Raw genomic sequence first — 21,647 nt, 5'->3', positions numbered from 1 at the left:
GAGTCAAATTTTAAAATAACTCTCAGCAGCTCTGGATGCAAGTCTACACAGGGGCCACCACCTGCAGAGCCACAGGCTTCTTCCTCCTCAGGAGTAATTGCTGGGAGCAGCTACTGCTGTGCAAACTAGCCCTGGAGGGAGATGAGACAAACGCTTTCCCCAGGGGTTTCACTGGTGTGCTTGAACACCACAGCAGTGTAGATGCTGGAATTATTTTTTTTTTTTTTTTTTTTTTTTTTTTTTTTTTTTTTTTTCTGTTCTTACTAACTGAGCTTCAGTATTCATCCCCATTTGCCCCATCCCTGTTGTGATGATTTTTCTATTCCTCCTCTTTCCTGGGAAAATCTCAAATTCAGCCTTCCTTGGATTTGCCATTACATACTATAGATAGATCCCTTGGCTTTTTTTTTTTTTTTTTTTTTTTTTTTTTTAAATCCCTTTAGCATGTTGGGTTGTGTATGTATCCAACAAAAGAAAGAAGAGGACTCAAGGGTGATACTTTGATGTATCTCTTTCTTACCACTAAAACTATCTCAATAAATTATCCCACTCCTCCTTGACTTTTCATCCTTACTTCAGCATTACCTCCTCCACTAATGCTGATGACCCTGTTTGTGAGGCCGGTAGCTCACCAAGTGGATAATTCAAACAAACCTGTAAAAAGCCCTTGATCAGGCTGATAGCACAAGCAAGCAAGCAGGATGGAGGAGCAGGGCTGCACAAGGAAAATGGATGCAGGAGGTGGTGTTAAGGAACAATCTTGGTTACTGTCCAGAGTAATTCAGTAGGTGTTACCCTATTGACAGAGGCTCAGAAGAGCACTGAGATATTATGTAATTTAAATGCATAGCTATAGCTTTAAATAAGTACGCTGATATGTGCAAAACAAATCACTTGCATTTTTTTATTCACTACAGCTGCATAACTGTGAAGCAGCCACCAGCAGTGTGTACTAGGAAGAGGAGTCTTATGTTTTGTACAAATTTAACTAAGTAGGGCACCCAGGTGTGAAGACTGGTGTGAGGGCTTCAGCTGCAAGACACAAAAGGGTTGTTGTGCCATGTGCTGGGCAAAGCTGAACTAAACTAAAATCTGTATTTTTGGTGCAGAAAACAAGAAGGGCAAGCTATCTGTTGCATATTTTTTGTTTGTTTGTTTCCCTGTATCATTCAGTTTGGATAATAGTCTTACTTATTTATTACATGATTACTTTGTAATTTTCTGATATAAAACCAGGGTGTTTTGCTGTGCTGCATTTACACCACAAGCTTGTTGGCTGGGAAACTGAGACATGGCGTTTGCCATCACTCCAATTGCTCAGTAGTAATCTCAGCATGGCTGCCCTATGCCAGAAGCTGTGCTTCAGGTGAGGAAAAGAAGAATCTGTGAGGCTCAGTGCTTCCGCGCTGGGGGACTGAAGCAGCAGAGATGGGGGGGATCGGGGAATGGGATGGGAGCACATAAAGGGCTGCACAGGAAACTACACAGGGAAAGGAGGCACAGAGGAGGAAGCTAATGAGGCATGAGGACTTTTTGTAGTGGTTGTGGGAACATGGACATATTAGAAAATGAATATTTTGTAGGGAAGAGTTGAAAACTGTAAAAAGGGGTATGCAAGTGAAGTTATTGCAAGACAAAAGGATGGAGAAGTGGCTACAGCCTGATGCTGAAAAACTGTATGGTTTCACCCACGTCTTTCCTTTGCTTCACTTAGTCCAGCAAATACTTATTGTTTATCTTTTTTATTTTTTATTTTTTATTTTTTTTTCGAACGGTTACTGGATTTTATAGTCTGCAGCCACATTCATCATTTAATACTAGCAAAGCCAGCCTCTAAGAGTGCCTTTTTTTATACTGGTGCTTCAAGTTAAAATCTATTTTAAATTATTGGATAGCAACTAGCAACCTCCAGAGGGCTAAACTGATGCTGTTAACAGGTCCAAAATGCGATGCAGCATATGGAGCTGAATACCTCATGGTACAGATTTGCATGCAGGCGGTTTTAATTAGGATTTAGAATTCCTTGAGGAATGCAGAATTCTGGGCTAGTCTCAATCTTGTCAATACATAGTGTTTTTGTTCATGCTAAAGCCTTCAAAAACCAACAGGTTCCTAGTTGCTTTTAATTTTTGATGCTTATATGAATTATTACATTTTTCTTTAGCTGCCAGCTTTGTGTATGCCTGTAACCTGTTTATATGTACTTACTATAAAAGATTGCAGTCTTTTTTTTTTTTTTTTTTTTTTTTTCTAATATTGCACCAGGTCAATTCAAAATAAAAACTTACCTGAAGTTTTTTTTTGACATTGCATAGCTCCTTATTTTTTCCTGCAGTACTTATCATTGGATGTGAGAACATGCTTTAACTCGATGGTTATTGTGCCATCTTGTGAGCGAAAGGTGCAACTACGTCCAGATAACAAGAATGAGGTGCTTTGGCTAACATCCATTTAATTTCTTCTTCATAGTGAAACAAAACAAAACACAAATATTTAGAGATTCAAAAATAGATAAGGATAATATTGTAAAACATTCAGTAAACTGTGTTGTACTCATTTTTTTTTTTTTTAAATGAAAATTACGTATAATGGGCAAATACTTGCCTATTTCAGTAAACTGAGACAATAAATCATATATTTGCTTTTATTAGTTTATTTATTTTTCCTTCCTGAAAAAAGGGAACTTCTTTCTGTACTGAGTAGAAAAGCCATGCAAGTTCTTAGTATTCAGTGCTGATAGCGTCTCTTCTGTGAAACAATTTGGTTCTTACAGGAAACCTCGTCCTCTAAAAATCACTATTGGTTTCTGAGAGATAACACAATATAAGCAGCACAAAGCACTGCTAGCTAATACATTGATGCAGAGAAAAACTAATTCCTGACCTTAGAAAGTCTGCTGTCTCCTGGAACCTTTGGTGAGGGGAAAACACTAAAAGGAAATTAAATTGGCATCAGACAACCTACTACAACTGTATTATTATTACTAATTATGCTTAGTAACATCACTGTAGTTGCATTAAGCTTAGAAGAGAGGAATAGAAAAATCTGAGTTCTACCACTGCCTAACTGACTCTTTTTGTGACCTTGAGCAAGTTGTATTTCTGTGCCTAATTTTACCCACCTTTAGATGATGCACATACTTTTTTTCCAACAGGATGTTATCAGACTTGACTACCACTTGTAAAGCTCTTTGGGCTTCTTGGATGAAAGGTATTGCTGTGATACAGTGATAAGCTTGTTAGAAATCTACTTGATACGCAAAAGAGCAAGTCATTCACAATAAGTATAATTATTCAATGATTTAGGCTTCTTAATCTACTTCCACAGTCTTGGCAAGCAGACTGTGATTTCTTCCATTTTATATAAGGAGAAGAGTATTTTTTTTTCTCTTTTTACTCTATAGATTGATTGCAAATATTCAGAATTCAAGCTGTGTTGCTCATTTGCAATCAGTTGGATGAGTAACGTTATTTCTACTCATGACTGGATGAATGCCCAAGGACTTGTGTGTTCAAATTGTAAAGTTTGTTTTCTCAAGATACTCATCTGTATGACATTGAAATTTGCTGCCTCTGAAGAGCAGTGCCAGTAAAATTCAACACATTGAAGACCACTGAAAATTCTCAAAGAAAAGCAAGACAAGGTGGTACTAATATTTTTAACGAGACTTCACAGATTATTTTTTTTGTCTAAATGGACCAAATTCTATGCCAATGTTTTTAATTTTTGCCTGTATGTAAAAATGAAGAAATTTAGTATATTGAATATCAACTGTATCTATAATAAAGCTTCAGCTGAGTGAGAAGACACATCACAGTTTTACCTTTATTCATTCATCTTTGTGTCTTAAGTATGTCAGGGTGCCTTTCTGTAGGTGGAGAGCCACTCCAGACCAGCATTAACTGGCTGCTTTTATTTCACAGGATGTTGTAGAGGCCTGTGACTCCTATAACACGCTTTGCTCCCCACATTTGCAACCCTTCTATTGCTAGAAGAAGTAATGTGTGATGTTTTTAAGTGTGGTCCAGCCATGCAGAGAACAGGGACATGTGTCCTTGAATGGCAACTCCAGCAGGATCACGTTCACCTTAGGACATGGATCAAATTGAGTTGATCAAAAATAAAGTTTTTTTTTTTTTTTTGTTTGTTTGTTTTTTGTTTGTTTTTTGTTTTTGTTTGCATTTTCTGCAAAGCAAAATTGTAATAGCTGCAAAAAGTATTGAGGACTTTTGTAAAAGCCAATTCTTTCTAGCCCCAAAATGAATGACATGTTCCCCAGCCATCTTCATTCATGAGTCTGTGAAAGGTAGCTTGTAAAACACCTTTATTTCCATTCAAGTGCTTTGGTCTGGCTATCGTGATTTGTTACTGAGCATGACTACCCACTTTTTTTTTTTTTTTTTTTCTTGAGAGTTAGCTTTGTTCAAATTTAAGGCTTTTGACCATTACCCTCTGCTAGATTCACATCTCCCATCCTGTTTATTTGACAACTACTTGGCAAACACAGCCTTAGAAATGTTCCTTTAGACAGTACAATGTGAGGAGTAGTGATGCTGTAATAATCTCACATTGTAGAGAGAATGATCTCTTATTAAAAAGCACGTTCATATTAAAAATTCACAGCAGCACACTCCACTCCCCCATTATAGGTAATTACAGAGGATCTTAAATATCTGATGCTAGTTGGCAGCATACAATACCCTGTCAGCAGCAGGCACTGATTTGTAATTTAATTATCATAAGACATCCACCTGTTCTTTTGTCAAATGAAGAGTAGCATTTCTGTGCAATCAGGCTTTTCCCTCCAGAAATTTGTATTAACCCTTAGAGAAAATACTGTTTTCTAGGGAACTGGGTAATTTCAAGGACATTTGCAGGACTCCACCAGGACAGAAAGATGGAGATAAATAAAGCATTCCTGCAGGAGCGTCTCAATTCTGGTTTGGTATTTTCAGCTTTCTGTTATCAGAAACTTTCCTTACCTCTAGCTTTTTGCTGTGTCTGCTTTGGTTCATAGCTGAAATATTTCAGTGAGGAGTTGATGTGGGAGGAGAGATGCATGAAAATCAATGAGTCTGGTACTAAGAACATGGCAAACACATAACAGGATTGACCCAGAAATGCTCTAGGCTCATACTTTGTGAGTAATAAGAATGGGGGGGGGGGGCGGGGGGGGGGGGGGGGGACGGTGGATAAGGGCAAATGCAAAAGTGGAAATCTGTTTTGTAAGCTTCCCAGTTTATGGCATTTGGACAGGAATATTATCTAATTTGTTATTGGAGAGCATAATTATTATATATATTTAATTAGAAAATATGGATTTTCACTGGAAAGTCTACACAGAAGTGTTATGCTTTTTGGGAGCACGGGGCCTGTCATCAGCCAATTTACTGTAGGCCTTGGCTCTCAATTATGCAATGGCTACACTGAAGTGCGGCGATGGCGAAAGGGCTTACCGATGCATGTGAAGAGATGTTCCTTCTCTAACACCACTTCATGCTACTTTCTGTGCTGTAAAGCTGTATGAATGATCCAACTAAATCTTCTTATGGCTTGAGACATTGCTGTCCTGTCTCTTTTGAAAGTGGTCACTGGAAATTTTCATTTTTATCATTTCGCAGAAAGATGACTCTGGTATTCTGCAGTTATTTCTCAAAATCATGTTTTACAAATGATTCACTTTGGAGAGGGTGCCTATGAGTAGTTGTGTCTTTTGAAAGAGTACTCACTGGATTCAAAAAATAATTGACTGCTTGGGGCTTAAGTGATTTTTGTGCCAAGCATTTAATGTGACATTGGTTGGAGTATTGTCTATTAGGCTGATGGCTTCTTGCCCAAATACTACTTGTCTGGTACCAGTTATTTCATAGATTCATTAATTATGTTATCAGAAAAGTGAATATGTGAAGGGTTGCAAGCATATCCCAGAGAGGAAAAAAAGAATAATTCATTTCACACAGGCATTTGGAAAATAGTAGGCAAATGCAGAACCATTTCCACGTATCAGAATGAAGGCAAGAATAAATCGGGACAGTTTCCTTTGGAAGACTGACTAAATGAAACAACACCCCTGGGCCTGGTGCTCAAAGACAGCGGCAGGAGCAGCATTGAAGTCTACTTTGTAAAGTCCTTCTGAGCATACCTGAACTTGAGAGTCCTCTGTGTGTTTGTTTTGGCTATTCAAATAAGTCCTAGATTTTGTCTTTCTTTTAGTCTTTGATTCTGTTCATTCAATATTTAGCATGCATCTTTCAGCTGAAAACGTGGAATAGCACTAAACACCCCTCTTTCTTTGCCAAAGACTTATGATTCCCCATCTAATCTGTATTCTGCTCTCCTCCTCGTGTTCCCTGCTGTACTGTCACCACGTCCTCCACCAGCACCATATGTAATGTGAAATCATACCCCTCACGTTAGCCATTCTGTAGTCTTCTCCCTCAAAAAGTGCTGTGTGTATGTACACTGGGTGTAGAAGACAAGGTGCTGGCCAGGCTCTGTGAGGACAGGCTGGGGCTGCCTGGGCTGGACACAGCCAGTTCCACACAAACCCAGTTCCACAAAAACCCACCTCAGGACATGGCTGAGCCCGTTCAATTAGGGGTTGGTGTCTCTGACTGGGCACCTAGAGGTCTGGTCACTTAATTTAATTTTTAGGGTTAGAGTTACATTGCTTCTTGTATGAGTTTTGTTTCTGATATTGGACAAGCTGCTTACTTCCTCTGTTTCCTATGTTACTGCTCCCCAGAGCAGGAAGTTAAAATACCGAACACTGCACTTGGCCTACATGAAAATGTTTTACTGCAGAGTAAGTTCTGCCCTGCCCGTGGCTCTGTGGAGGTGCATGCGTGCTCTCTAGCATTACAGTATGCTGTGGTGAATGGAGAATGACTCAAATATTTTACAGAGAAAAAGCTACATAAGTACAATTACTAATGTGAGGGTGTGAAATGTGAGCTGGCACAACAGCTCAGCAGATCGACAACTTTGTTTTCAGTATTATCACTTGCCAATACATCTTTTCAGCTGTCTATCTGAAGGTAAAAGTTTTGTGTGTCTGCATGATAATGCCACACTTTATCTTTTTGAAGAAGTGTTGAAAACAGAATGAGGTATTCTTTCTAGAACAGACTAGAAAATCCAAATAGTTTCTCTGATATACCATATTTGCATTAATACACGTGCATTGCTCTTTAAAGCCTATTTGTTCTTCCTTTTAATCTTTTTTTTTTTTTTTTTTTTTTTTTTTTTCCTAGAAATACCGTTATCAAGATGAGGATGTTCCACATGATCATACCTTGCCTCGATTAACCCATGAAGTGAGAGGACCAGAGCTTGTTCATGTGTCAGAGAAGAACTTGTCTCAAATAGAGAATGTCCACGGATATGTCTTACAGTCGCACATTTCTCCTTTGAAGGTAGGATTGGTATTTACTGTGCCTTTGGTCCTCCACCATGAGAAAATGTATGCCATGAATATCTTGAGAAACTTACTTTGTTGTGCAAACAAACAAGTTGCGTTTTGCAAGTATCGGTACAGATTGATTGTCCCGTATCAGGTTTTTAAGTCTGGTCTGTATTGCAACTGGTGATGGTTTAGTTGGCACAGCTTGTGTTGAGATGTGAGCTTTTTGCCTTAAGTGAGATTTTTTGCTTGAGGGAAAATCATTCCTGGCAAATGAGCACTTTTTTTTTTTCTTATTCTTTTTTCTTTTTTCTTTTTCTTTTTTTTTTTTTTTTTCATCTGTACATTGAGAAAGAATAATGCAAGTTCTGGGCCCCAATATTACTGTGATTTTTGGACTGGCAAACTTCCCTTCCTGATTGTCCTCATAAAATGAAAAAAAAAAAAATACTGTAAATGTAACATCTGATGGAATACTGTTTTTCACATCTCTCTGATAGCTACATCAAAGTCATAAGATAATGGCATGAAAAGGGAGCTCATTTGCCACTATTCAGATCTTTACGACTCAAGCACTTTATGTTTTCTGTGGGTTTGGTTGTGATTCAGGGTGACGTAGAGACATCTTTGTTAACTAAGGTAAATCTATAAAATACAGATTGTGTGAGTGTCTGTGTATGGTGTCCTCTGATAAATTTGGCTGAGGAAAAATGTTTGTCTTAATGGTGAACCCATATATTAACCAAAAGGAATTCCATTTCTGAAAATTTGCTCTTAAATAAGACTTCAATACTTTGAAGATGTTCCTAAAGCTTCTTTAATTAAAGGAGTGTGATAGTTTTTGTATTATTTGTTTTCTTCTGGAGGGGTAATAAAAGAGAAGTTAAGAAAAGGAGAGTAGTACAAGAGGTGGTGACGTTCTGGGAAATTGATTTTGTTCAGGTATTTAACCAAGCAGCAACCAAGGCAAATGGGCTTTGCTGTTTCTGGTACCCAAAAGTTATGAAATGTGGATCATTTGCCTAGTGGACTGATTACAGCATAGTTACAAGTGAAAGGAAATATTTATTATTAAAGACTGATGTGAATTCAGTTGGTGATCATCAAGCTTTCTTAGAACAGCCACATGAAGTAATCTTTATCAGCTGTTCCTGTTGTTTCTGTGTGTAGTTTGTACGTAGTTTGCTTTTTCATGTTTTAGCAGATTTACACATTGTCTATCCAACTTCTATTGCAGAAACCACTGGTAGCAAGCTGTGATACATCTTATGCAGAAATAGATTAGTTTAGTTGTTTGGAAGGGATTACCTCCATGTGGCCTCAGTGTAATCTCAGGGAACAACCAAAGACAAAACAATTTCTTGCCTGGAAGGAAAACATCCCTGATCCTTTGGGCTCTTTGAATATTAGGATTATGGTGGTGCTTCTTATTCATGAAAATAAAAAATGGATAATATTTGGTTTTACGGATAGAGACCTTCAAGCATCCAAGTATGCATGATCTAAGCTGATAATGTAGCAACAATAATAAAAAGCTTCTGCTAGAGCTCCTGACATTGTGGTACACTGTCTATCTGAAATGTCTCCTTTGGAGTCACTTTTGTTTCTGGGAACTGATGGAAATACCCCTTCAGAAACTTTTGTCATAATGATTTCTGCCTATTTGAGAAATGTCTTTCCCAACTCTACAAAACCCTAGGTTGTTGTATTTTTGAATTACATAATTTCCATCCTATGCTGTGATGTTCTTTAGTATTCCAGTTTCTTCTCAGCATTATTGCACAAATATGGCTGCACTGAATAATGGCTAAATCTGGAGCATACTGCCCCTCAACCCATAGCATGTCTTTCCAGAGAAATACCAAATACTGCTTTTAAAAGATTTGTTGGAAAAATGTGCCAGCAGTTTAGATATGGGCCTGTGTATATCTGTAAATACAATGTCCCAGGGATTCTTGAAAGACTTTCTAGCTCCCAGGAGAGAAAGATTCAGCCCATCTTTATGAAGACATGAATAAAAATGCCTGATACAGTAACATGCTGCACAGTACAGATACATCTTAAATTTGATTCCAAGTTGTGTGTACAAAATGGTAAAGAATTGGGCTGTAGGTTCATATTCTGGATTATGTGCTTTAATGTAGTCCAGAATCATCCAGGTGGAGCTAGTCTCTCTTGGGTACTTCAAAAGGACTTTGTTTTATCAGATACCAAACTACTGAAGTGTTTTTCTTTAACATCTCAGCAGTTTTGTGTGCTGAATAATCCAAAATCTGATCATCAGCCATTATGAAAATCCTTTTGAGACACTCAGGTGCTGATTGTGATAAATATTGTTTGGGTATGTTTCTTAATAGGGTTTCTGTTATTGATGTCACATTTTTTTTGATGTTGATGTCTTTTAAGTCCCTACACTGTAGCATACACTAGCCAGATTACTTCATTTTGGAAGATAAAAAGAACAGTTGTGCTAGAAAGGGCACAGTAGTGCTCAAACAGTTGTGCTGGAAAGGGCGCTTTTCAATGTGATTTTTACTTCTATAACTTCAATTTTTTTACATAAACTTTTACTACTGTTGAGTAACATTTCCCATACACTCAACTCAGTGCTGGAAGTGCTTAATTTTAGAAAGCTTGATCTACCTAGGTTGATCAGGTTGATAGGTTGATCTACCTATTTGCATGGAGAGGATAAAATTTACAACCACTTCAGCAACTTTGAATGTCAAACACAGAAGTTTAAAAGGAACTTTTTGGTTACATAGATGCATTAACATTTGGGGAAAATGCTAACATTTCACCAATTTTATGGAAGAGAGAGTTGACATATTATGATGATAAATGTTCTTTGCAATTTGTGGCGGTGAAGAAATTGCATTTTATTAGTCTACTAAAGAAAGAAGTGTGTAGTATACTAAGAATATAGTTTAAAATAGTTGTCTTGCATTTTCCCTTATTGACACTAGATGGTGCGATTAGCTCAGAATCCTTTGATCAGGCTCTCTAAAGCTTCAGCAGAGCTATTTTTTTTTTTCTTACACGGTTTAGAAAGCGCTAATTCAGTAAAAATGCTTTGTTAGAAACTAGGTGCCTTCGGGAACCTGGTATGTTGGGAAATCTGAATACAACGCAGCTGCACCTGGAATTCAGACATGCAGTTCTGTCTCCAAATGAAATACTTTTTTCTTTCCCTTCCATCTAGGAATAGAGCTAATCACTATTTATTACATGAGCGAGAGCTCTGGCTTCTAACATTATTATTGTGATGTTAGATCTCTTGTTGTTTGAAATATATTCCCCTTTCTTTAGATAAGCCTAGGAATAAAAAAATACATATAAGGAGCTTGGATCTCCGTGGTTGCCTGCCTATTTTAAATGCCAAGCTATTCCAGCTACTATCTCTATTTGCTAATTTAAAGCAAGGCGTGAGTGTAAGCATCAATGGTAGTTGTGCAAAAAGAAGTAGCATGTAAATTACTGTTATTACCTTAGCCTAAGATATTTTTAAATAAGGAAGCTCAGACATCTCCTCAGTTGCTTCCTCTTTGACAGCCCTACTTTATAGAAGGGAAGGAGGTACTCAGCTATTCCTCCTCCTCTTGCTGCTCCAGAGTGCTCTCCTACAGCTCAGCAGGGTTGCTCCCAGTTTATAGAAAGTCAGAATTGATGGAGTGACTTTTGAACGGAGAGAGGGAAAATCCCCTCCACGTGGAGCGAGTGAGCATTCATTTACTTAGAAGTTTCCAAAGTTAAGGTTATCCATGAAATGACACTCAAGCAAATTGGTTTTCAGAAGAATGAGATTTGCTTATCCCATCACCACAGTACATTGATTCCATTCCATCTTTTTCCTCAATGTTTGCAAAAGCCCCTGGCTTACCAATTATTTGAGACTCTGTATACAGTGTGGAAATGATGGTGTTGCTGGTGTTGCTTGATCATTGCTTCTGCTCCAAACAGGTCTCTCCCAGCTCCCATCTTATGGTGGGTGTGTAGAGTGTTCTTTGCACTCCTATCATCCTTTTTATCTGCATGAGTGCAGGAGGGTCCTTCCTGTGTAGGCTGCTTGAATTTGGCATGTCCCCTTTGCTGTCTTTAATAAAACAGCTTTCTTCTTCATCTCTGAAGCCTGCCTTGTGCAAGTGTGAGTCAGACCTTACCATGGCGGTTGCCGTGCTTCTTTGACAAATTAACAAAGAAGGGGGAAGAGGCTCTAAGGATAATCCTAGATGATTAATTAATCTGTGAAAAATGTCTTAGCCAGAGCTTTCTGGAAACTGTCATAAAGAATAATTTTTTTTGAGTCTGAAAATGTAGATTAAGTAAAGGCTATTTATTTCATGAGTCTACATTGACTTCAATAAAAATTGAGTTCAAAAGACATTTGGACAAATAAGATTAAAACATTCTACAATTTCAGAGGCCATAGCTCCATTTCTCAATTTGAAAATTTCAGGGAGTGCTTCTTTCACTACTGAATTCTGTATGAAACACAAAGTCATGCACTGGTCACAGTGAAAATAATGAAGTCCAAGAGAGTGATATTGCAGAGGATCACTTGAGCTGTAGACTAAGTCAAGGTGTTGCTGCACAGAACTTCAGAACAACACTAGAAAATGCACTCAACAGGCCAGTCTAGCTGTTTTAAGTGAACAGTTGCTCGGAAGTCTTCAGTCTTTAAATACCTCTAACTACCAGGGAACCAGACATAGACAGGAAAGGCTGCTTGCTGCACATTTCAGCATCACTATGCCTGATTCTTCTGTGTAAATTTAGCTCCTCGTGTTTTTGTGGAGACCATGTAAGAAACACCATTTATTTTCCAGAAATACTGAACATCCCTAGTTTCAATTACTGTGGAAGTACACTATGTTGCAGGTGAGGTTCATGTAGGGAAGAGGATAAAGCTGAATTTGTTTAAATTTTGATTGTTCAGGTGTGACAAATAGTTGAGGCTGTGTCATAGCACAGGCTTTCATTCCTGATCAAGGAAGCTGCATTTGAGAGGCTCCTAAGGGTGATGGAGGACTGTGAGAAGCTGATGATATATGTGAGGAACAGAAGTTTGAAGTTTTCTGTTGCAGTTGCAAAATTAATTGAGGTTATATAGAGGACATATTAATGTATGCATAGATATATCAGCGAGCCATCTAAAATTTAATCTGGCACCCTTTCCTGTGCTTACACTGGCTACATTTCATAAGTATAGCTAATTTGTATGAAGCATTTTTTTTAGCCCGAGGGTGTCTCAACCCAGGAGCAATGATCTTATAATAATATTTTTGATCTCTGCCCTGGTAGCTTCCTAACATTTGTGGTAGTGGTGGTGGGTTTTTGTTGTTGTTGTTTTCTTTTTTCCCCCTCTTCTTTTTAATATGCAGTTATTGGCAAAGCCCCATATTGCAGTCTGTATCCGTTAGTGAATTTTCACTGAATATTCAGTAGATTGCTTCATTAAGATACAACACTTGTTACATGTTTAATCGTGTACTGATTTTCTCTTATCTTCCACTGTTACGGCAGATAGGCATATATCATAGATCTGTATCTGTGATCTATGTTTTTTTTATATAAAAATACATTCAGATTAAGAAGAGACAAAAAGAAAACACAAATGCGCTTACGCTTGTTCTTGCTCTTAGAAGAGCAGCAAAAAGGGCTCTGAATTTTTATTCTATTTCACTTGTTTTCAAAGCAAAATAAGCAGCTTATAAATTAGTATTCTGAAGAATATTTTGTTTCTCCATTTCATGTGAGCAGAAATGTCTTCCATATTTGCAATATTTGTCTTATTGTGAAAAACATCCTAAAATGATGCAAAATTTAAATATTACAGTCCTAACGAAAAACAGTTTTTATTGTATGGCATCATACCTAGGTCCACTGTTCTGTGTGCTTCACTTTTATTTTTCTTTTTTTTACCTTGGATTTCTGACTGATGACTTCCCATATGATTTATGTTGCTGTAGACAGCATCTTGTTATCTTTCTAGCTTGTGACAGAATTTAAAAGAAACCATATAAAATTGCTTCTGTCTGTGGGTGATTTAATTGGAAAAATCTCAGCAACTTAAGGTAAACCTCAGGCCTTATAATTCTTTATTTTCTGGCAAAATATATGATGCCCCATGATGGACACAAGCAAAGAAAATTCTGACAGTATCTACCACTCCATTATATGTTGTTAGATTTGCCTGAAGAATAAAGAAAGGAATTTTCAAAGGAATTTGAAAATATTTTCAGGCTATGTACACTGTTTATTTTATAAAGGCCTCCTAGGTATTGCAGGTCTTTTCAAATGTTAATCCGAATTGCAGTTTCAGGAGACTCTCTGTTCTTGATCTGCTGGGTGCTTTATCCATTAGTATTAATTAGCTGTTATATCTTTTATTCTTTTCAGATAATGGATTTCACCTTAAGTATAGTCTAAGTGTAGTCTTATTCCTTAGTCTTATGTTTTGAAAAAGGTCTGATATATTGCATTTTTTTCTGGCCAAGTCTCTCACTTATAATACAGAAAATGAGAGATTCCAGGAATGCTTTTTTTTTTTTTGTCTTTATGTAATACTTTGCATAGAACTAATTACTCTTTGCTTCTCTGTGATTAATTGAGCTGTTTTCACTTGATGCACTGCCTGTATAACATTCTCATAGAATATCAAATAAATTGAGAAGAGATGTGCTAGATGTGCTATTATAAAGTTGTTTTTTGTGTGTGTGTGTGTGTGATGTTTTTTGTTTGTTTGTTTTTTCCCCAGATGAAATACATGAAATATAGCAAATAAATCCATGGAATCATCTCTAGATCATACAGATGTAAGATTTATGTGTTCTCTTAGTTCCTTTCTAGGAATCTATGAGCACAGAAATACCAGTTTGCTTGTAAAATATCTGTGATAGTGTTTGCCACCTTTCCAAAGTGTTTCATGACCTGGTGATGAGAAGTGCAATAAAGCATCTTGACGTTATTAGTCAGACTGTAAGAGGAGGGATTTCTCTCAGACATGTCAGACAGCTTTAACACCAGCTGTTTCCCTGAACTCGGTAGCTGAAATGCCCTTCTGTCAGACTTCAGCTACTACTGACACTTGGAAACATACTTTACATTTTAAATGAAGCATTAAACCGCCATAATACCTTTTCATTGAGGAATACGCTTGTAATTCACTCACTCAATAGAAGCTGTATGCATTTATATACCCAGTGATTTTACACATCAAAAATGTCTTTTTTCAGTATCGGGTTAAAATATATATATATAAATTGTACAAAGCAGTTTTCAGCTCCACAAGCTCTGGGTGGGTCCTCCACTGCAGCATGAAGAAGACAGAATTGATTTAGTCAGACCTTCAAACCTTATGGAGGAATGTCTTGGCAGCCTGACTAAGAAGTGCTCAAGCCAATTTATACTTTGTTTCCAAGTGCCTCCTCTTTAAACTGGTGTTTCTTGTGGCTCTTATTTCATCTTGTAATAAATTTTGTGGAGTGTGGAACTGTGGGGGAAGACAAACAAACAAAAACAACCCTCAGATTTCTGACATTTAAATGAAAAAAACAGCTTCATGAATAGGCTAATATTTTCCAACCATTTGTAAGAATCAAATTTAAATAAAAACTTTTGGGGTTATTATTGTGTAGCATAGTGATATCTATAGCTATTTGAGGCTTCTCAGATTTTTCAAATGGAAAAAACTTTTGGCATGTGATTCCCTGAAACATTTCTGTTCTAGCAGATCATGTCACTTGCTTTCTAATAATTATTTAATGACAATAGTGCTACTGAAGCTGATACAATTTGGGAAATGTCACAAAATAGTCAGCAGTCTTGATGACTCAGGTGACTTTTTTAAGATTTGCACTGTTCGCTAAATTGATCTCCCATAGTACTTTTTTCTGTCTTTTCTGTTCCTATGCTATTATTTGTCTTTTCCATGCTTAATCAGTGTACTGTTCTCTTGTTATGCTACTTTTCTCTGAATTGCGTTCAGGATCCATTCCTGTATTTTTCCTTTAGGTCTTTATTCCCTACTTTTGTTATAACCATTCCTACACCTACACATGGATTTTGTTAATACGGTGAGCCACCCATGAATTACAAGTTTCTACCAGGTAGCAGTTAACATGTAATGATTGATACCCTTCTTGTTCAAGACAATTGTGTTTTTATTGATCATTTTGCTTTTTGACTGCTTTGAGAGAATAGGAGTTATGATTCTCCGTCTCCCCATTGTCATACATGGTCTTTATGAGCAGTTTGTGTTGATTTCTTTTACTGCTGGAAGGTGTTTCCCCCTCCCCTCAAGCAAAAGCAGTATGAAATGCACTTGAATGTCATCAAATCTAGTTGGTCACAGTTGCCTGCTGAAATGGCAATACTCAGGGCAGCTTTTATCCTGTTGAGACTTACAGAAACTCTGAGCAGTGGAGGATGCAATTGATTTTTATTTTATTCTTTTTCAGCCAACAGACTTGAGCATTCTGTATTGCATCTGCTATCTGCCAAATGGGAACAGAACATGTCCCTAACATAAGAGCTAGAAGTTAGCTTATTAGGTTAAAAGTATCATGCAGAAAATGAACACTTTCTCAAAGAAAATGTAAATAGTTGATTTTTTTTTCTCTCTTCTTTTACAGTTATAGTAAATATCAATGTGGACTGCTGCACTGATCAGTCCTTAGCAGCTAAACTGCATGCTTCTGAGCCAAAAATTCATTAAACCTGATAATTGACCTAATAAAATGGTTGCAATGACATTGGAAAGGCTGAAAAGAGTAATGGTGTTTTCAACAAATAACGAAGTTTCTACTTTGAAGTCTGTGTCACAAATAGTGTCTTCTGAAGACCAACTTCTGAAGACCACACTTACATCTGATTTCACATTCAAGTTGCTGCTGTTTCCTCTCTAGCAGTCATTAGGCAGTTGGCTTCCTTTACTATTTTGCAACAGATCTGCAAACTGAGCAGATCTGAACTGAATTAGTGTCTTCAGTTGAAACTGGGATATTTTCCTTATTATTATGTTCATAATTTGACTTCTGCTTTGTGAAGGTATTTCTTTTTTCGGTATTCTGGAGATGTTGATATTTAGTTAAAGAAAGTAGGTATTAGTACAGTAAAGTGCAGACAGGGCTGCTTCTGCATTGCTTGTGCTGTACTAATAGCTGTAATGCCAGAGAATGTCTGGAAAAACTAACTCAAGCAATCTCAGTTGAACTAGCCAAGACAGGTTACCATTGCTGAAAACACTAGCGACTTATGCCCTCATACAGACAGACACTAGGATTGGTGAATTTCAATCCTGTCTCTATTTCAGAGTGTAAACTAAGCCACAGGGACTACTAAACACTTGCACCTCAAACACTACTGAAGAAGTGGAGCTGCATGTGTAGACAAAGGTAGAGATCAACCAGGCACATCAATATTTATGTTTCTAAACTCAGTGGAAAAAAAAAAAAAAAAAAAAAAAGGTACTGAGAAAAGCACTACAATATCAGCATGTCATTACTATTTTAAAAATGAAATGTTGGGATTCCTTTGAAAAACTTAATTTGCTTCCTGTGTTCTCCTTCAGCACTAGGCCTGCTGGGAAATTCCACTTAACCTTTAAGAGGACTGTACGTGTCCTTGCTTTGGGGCTCTGTTTCATTTGGAGAGTTGCATGGGTAAAGCCTTCTGACAGCTGCAGAGAAGCAGGGTAGATACATTTCCCAGTACAGATTTATTTGTATCATTACCAGAATGACTTAAAAACTCTGTGTGGTCGGCTGGGCTGTAGAGCCACCTGGAAGGTGTATCAATGGCATTCCGTAACTTTTCCTGTACTGGCTTTATCATGGAACCTCTTGTTTTCATGCTTCCTTGCTGAAGTGGAATGACTCAACAGCTGAGTTGCTATGGCAGGTCATTATCTCAAAGTGGGGGAAATCTGAGTCAATTTGCGGTAGGGCACAGAAGCAGCCTGAGAGAAATGAAATCCAGACTTTTTTTTTTTTTTTTTTTTTTTTTTTCCAGTGTCCCTCTTATTCTCCTTTCTTTTTTGTTTCTTGCTTCCATATAAAGAATGTGTTATTTACCCAGAGCTAAAAGGAAAGGGGCAAGCGATGGGCAAGACCAGCTCTCTGCTGTTGGAGTTTGATACAAGGGCTTTATAGGAAAACTTATTTTACAAATACATAAGTGTGAGGGACTGTGAGAACAGAGGTTGCCATTCAGTAGCTAAAGGTAGATATGGTATATATATCTGGGGAAAAGAGGCACAAACTATTAAACCAGCAAAGAGGCATTTGAAAAGTCTGGGAGCTGATGTTTTGCTTACAGCTTCCTTTGACTTTAATTCTTTTAACTGTTCATGCCCATTGGTGTATCTGCAGCGTTACTTAAACATACAGCTTTTGATAGTGTGGTAATATCAGAGGTGAATAAACTAGAGTGTCTGCCATAAACCTGGTATCACAGCATGTACTTATCACTTTTTTGTTTGTTTGTTTGTTTATAACTCAGTTACAACTATCTTAATGGGGATTATTCTAACACTTGAAACCCAGGTTTTACTTAAGGTATTCAATTAAGCTGAAATTGCTTGTAAAGTAGTGCCATAATAGTAGCTGAGGCATCACTGGAAGATGGTAAGTAGGTGAGATAGTAATTAATTCTTCTGAACTTTAGTAATTTAATATTCCAAAGGAGGCTGAGTCCATACAGTAGCTTGCTCATTGCATTGCTGCTGGGGATTACAGAGGGAGAAACCTTGATAAAAATAGCAGCCTCCAAATGAATTTTGCTGGACTTGCATGACTGAAATTTGGGGTTTGTTGGCATTGCTTCACTACTCTAGATACAAATGCTGAGGGTCTGATCCAGCTGTGGGTGAACTCTCTGAGGACTTCAATAAGATCTTGTGTGGGTAGATTAAGTACAAATTTTTCCCAAACACTGCTAAACCCAGGGATGATGGTCATGTTTATATGTAATCTTGAAAAGCTTGATTCTTTTATATTTAGGCTTTTGAGAAAAGTAGCTTTCAGCCTAATACAGCTCCCTTTGATTTTCAAAGGACTATAAGCCAGAAACTTGTTTAAATTCTTTTTGAGAATCTCATCTGATAATAAAATGAGAGGTGTGGGAGAAGATGAAATTCATCCTTTCTTGGAGTTGCCCCCCTGTAGAACAGCAGAGATCACTGTATCTTTGCTGCATCATGATTATTGACCGAGTTATTAGTGCAGTCCTTCCAGGCCCCTGAATACTTCAAAGCAAATTTTCCACTGCCTTTCTCATTATAGCTATCAGTAATGATCTAAGCAAGACTGGTCTGGAGATTCCTCCCTAGATGCATATTCTTCCCAAGCCTCTTAATTCAATCTGAATGATGATGATAATTTAGGTTATAGTATTACCCAGGGGTTGTGACTGTAGAGCAGGGTTCCATTGTCCTAAGCAATATACAGACAAGGGAAAACTTATATGTTGTGATACCACAGAGTTATGCAGGTTAAAAACAATACAAGTGAGCAGAAATTAATAGGAATCCCTGTGTATACTCAAATTATATCTTCTAATCTATCTACTATAATCAAATTATACCTACTTCTTAACTATCATATAATTCTGTTGTAATTTCTTTAGCTAGATATGTTCATGTCTCGAGGCTGAATTATAGACCAGTACTACCTTATTACATTTATTGGCTTTTTCCCATTACTACTGCACTTCAGCCTTGCCTCTTGCTGAGAAACACATGGACAAATAAAATACACTCATTTCAGGGAGGAGGCAGATGAGGGGATGATGCTGATGATGGAAGGTGGTTCTGGGAATGTGGTCCCTTTTTAACCAAAGAGACCAAAAGAGTAAGGATCTGCTATGATTGCCCAGTGTAGAAATTAACCCCCTTACCATCACCACCACTTACTTAATGTGTTAATTAATTAATGGCCTTAATTTAATTCTCCGCATGTGTTGAATTGAGTTGATGAGTGTTACTATACTTTCAATTAGATGGGTTTTGCAACATATTTTTCATCATAATGGTTAGTATAAATGAGTTTTCTTAATTACGGTAGGGTGAATGTTTCATTAAGGGGCTCAAGACTATAACTATGTTTGGTATGGCCTTGTGGGACCTATTGTTTGCAGGGACACCCATGCCTACCTCACTTCTCACAAACTCTTTCTGCTGATGTTTTTGGGATTTCTAGGTATGATGTTGAAGACCTGTGATACGTAGAAGGTCTTACTTAAATTCTCCATAAAGTTATTTATTAAAACATTATAGTTGTTACTCAGTAATGGGTTTAGTGTTCTCATATTATCTGACTTCTAGGTGTACTTGTGGAGGACACCATTGTGCATGGCAGTCATGTTCTTTGCCATTCTTTTGCAACATCTCTGGGGCTGCAGGAGCATTTAAACTTGTGATAAGATCTTATTAATAAGATATAAGTTAAAAGATTACTATTTAAAGCAGTAGGGCAACGCTTCATGGAATGTCAAAAAGCAGAATTTTGCAAAAAGTCCTCGTACTCTAGAAATGTTTTTTCTCCCCTCAGACTTGCCTATTTAGTTATGAAGGCAGTGTCGTCTTCCACTTTTCTTTCCCTGTAAGATGTTTGGTCTCCTACTGAATGACTGCTTTGATGTCTGCCTGACTGTGGGGTAGGAAGGAAATTTCACTTGCACGGTGGTAGAGGTAACGCAGCTGCATGTGGCTGCTGAATCTGTGGCAAGAATGAGCATTTCAGGAAAAATTGAGATAGAGAAGGCAGGCTTCACATTTTTAATCCTCCCTTATCCCAATATCCTTAGCCTTTTTGTGCCCTGAATCTACCCTGGAGCTCACCCTTTTTCACAAATATTACACCACAAGATGGGGAAAGTGCTGGGGGCAGTGGACAACAGTGCTTTGCATTGTTTAAGGGCTAACGAGTTTAGGTGCAGTGTTGCACCCATTCATGCCATATTTCATCCAGTCTCATCTATTTTTCTGAAGTGTTAAGGTCACAGAGTAGGAATGTACTACCCACTTGGCCTTGTAGGTGTTGCTTATCCTTGGTCTATCAGTGTCAGTGACCCTTCTGCAGATACAGGAGGGTTGCAGGGCTCCAAACCTCTCTGCTCTCGGGACTGTGAGTGTGTATCAGGGGCAAAACCCAGACCTGGAAGCAAAGAACTGTATCTGCTTGGTACAGTCTGATTTCCAGAGACACAAGTAAACTTGCACTTGGAGTAATTTAACTATGTAGTTAAGAACTGTTGGTATTGTACATTTGTGAAAGTAACAAAAGTAAAGTTAAAATCTTTCCTTCTTACAGGTAGCATCCATTATATAGAATAAAGTGGCTGGTAAGGAGGTAGTCGACAGAAATGTTCAGTTTCACAGCTGTTCTGTTGAGAGGACTGAATGGAAGGAAATATTTATCTGTGTTTTAAGAAACGCTAGGGATGATCTTGGAAATTACACATCTGAAAATCTGTACCAGATACTTTTAATGAGATAAATGTAAGAGGATTGGAACAAACAAGAATAGCTTTTGTAAAGTAAGAACAGGTTTCTTTTAACTTAATAGAATCTCTGATAGTGTCAGTGAATTAGTAATAATTGGAAAATAGACTGCAGTCATTTATTTGTGTTTAGTGAATAACTTTGACAAAGTCTCATCACTATAAGCTGCTAAGGAAAGAAAATATTTCCAGAATTGAAATAGTATGAAAGATTAGAAGCAAAATAATCAAAACAATTGAGACAAATGAATGGACTATTCGCAATATGGCAAAAGGAAAACTAAGGTTGTTCTAAGACAACCTGGGAAAGTCTATACACATTTTTGAAATCTGTCCAAGACTATGTTATAGAAATATAAATATTCTAGTTATTTATCAGGGAAATAGCTACATTGGCATAGGGCAATTTGCAGATGGCACACAATTATTTTGGGTAATGAAAACAAGACAAAGCTTTAAGGCATTTCAGAGGAATTAAACAGATCTAGAAGAATAGGCAGATGATAAAATGTAATTTTGAAAAATATGCATTTCTACAGTGGAAGGAGGAACAAATTAGCCATGCATGTTTAATTAGCTGAATATTTTAGAGGTGGTTTATAACTGTGGAAAAATCTTTATGTATAGTAGTGATTTAAATCACTGAGAAAAAATGTTTACAAATGATAGCAAAAATCAAGTACTGAAACAATGAAACCATTCTAGTTCCATAAGCACTTTTCCCATGTAAAGCTGCTAGACTCGT

The 21,647-nt window shown here is 37.3% G+C and overlaps 1 protein-coding gene and 1 long non-coding RNA gene across 23 annotated transcripts in view; both read left to right on the top strand.

The window, feature by feature from the left end:
• Positions 1 to 21,647, top strand: part of DLG2 (discs large MAGUK scaffold protein 2) — a 1,027,745-nt gene that overhangs the window by 454,198 nt on the left and 551,900 nt on the right. For all 22 annotated transcript variants that reach the window (XM_035343430.1, XM_035343450.1, XM_035343455.1 and 19 more), the window contains one exon: positions 7,254 to 7,415. In XM_035343430.1, the coding sequence (XP_035199321.1) occupies positions 7,254 to 7,415 (162 nt within the window). The remainder of the gene's footprint in view (positions 1 to 7,253; positions 7,416 to 21,647) is intronic.
• The window catches only part of LOC118176536, a 31,591-nt gene continuing 26,245 nt past the window's right edge, over positions 16,302 to 21,647 (top strand). Inside the window, exon 1 of the long non-coding RNA XR_004755459.1 lies at positions 16,302 to 16,797. This is a non-coding gene — a long non-coding RNA (uncharacterized LOC118176536). The remainder of the gene's footprint in view (positions 16,798 to 21,647) is intronic.

This window comes from Oxyura jamaicensis, chromosome 1 (assembly GCF_011077185.1).
Source record: "Oxyura jamaicensis isolate SHBP4307 breed ruddy duck chromosome 1, BPBGC_Ojam_1.0, whole genome shotgun sequence".
NCBI classification, from domain to species: Eukaryota; Metazoa; Chordata; class Aves; order Anseriformes; family Anatidae; genus Oxyura; species Oxyura jamaicensis.
The sequence above is the reverse complement of the archived record's forward strand: the minus strand, read 5'-3'. Positions and strand labels throughout refer to the sequence as shown.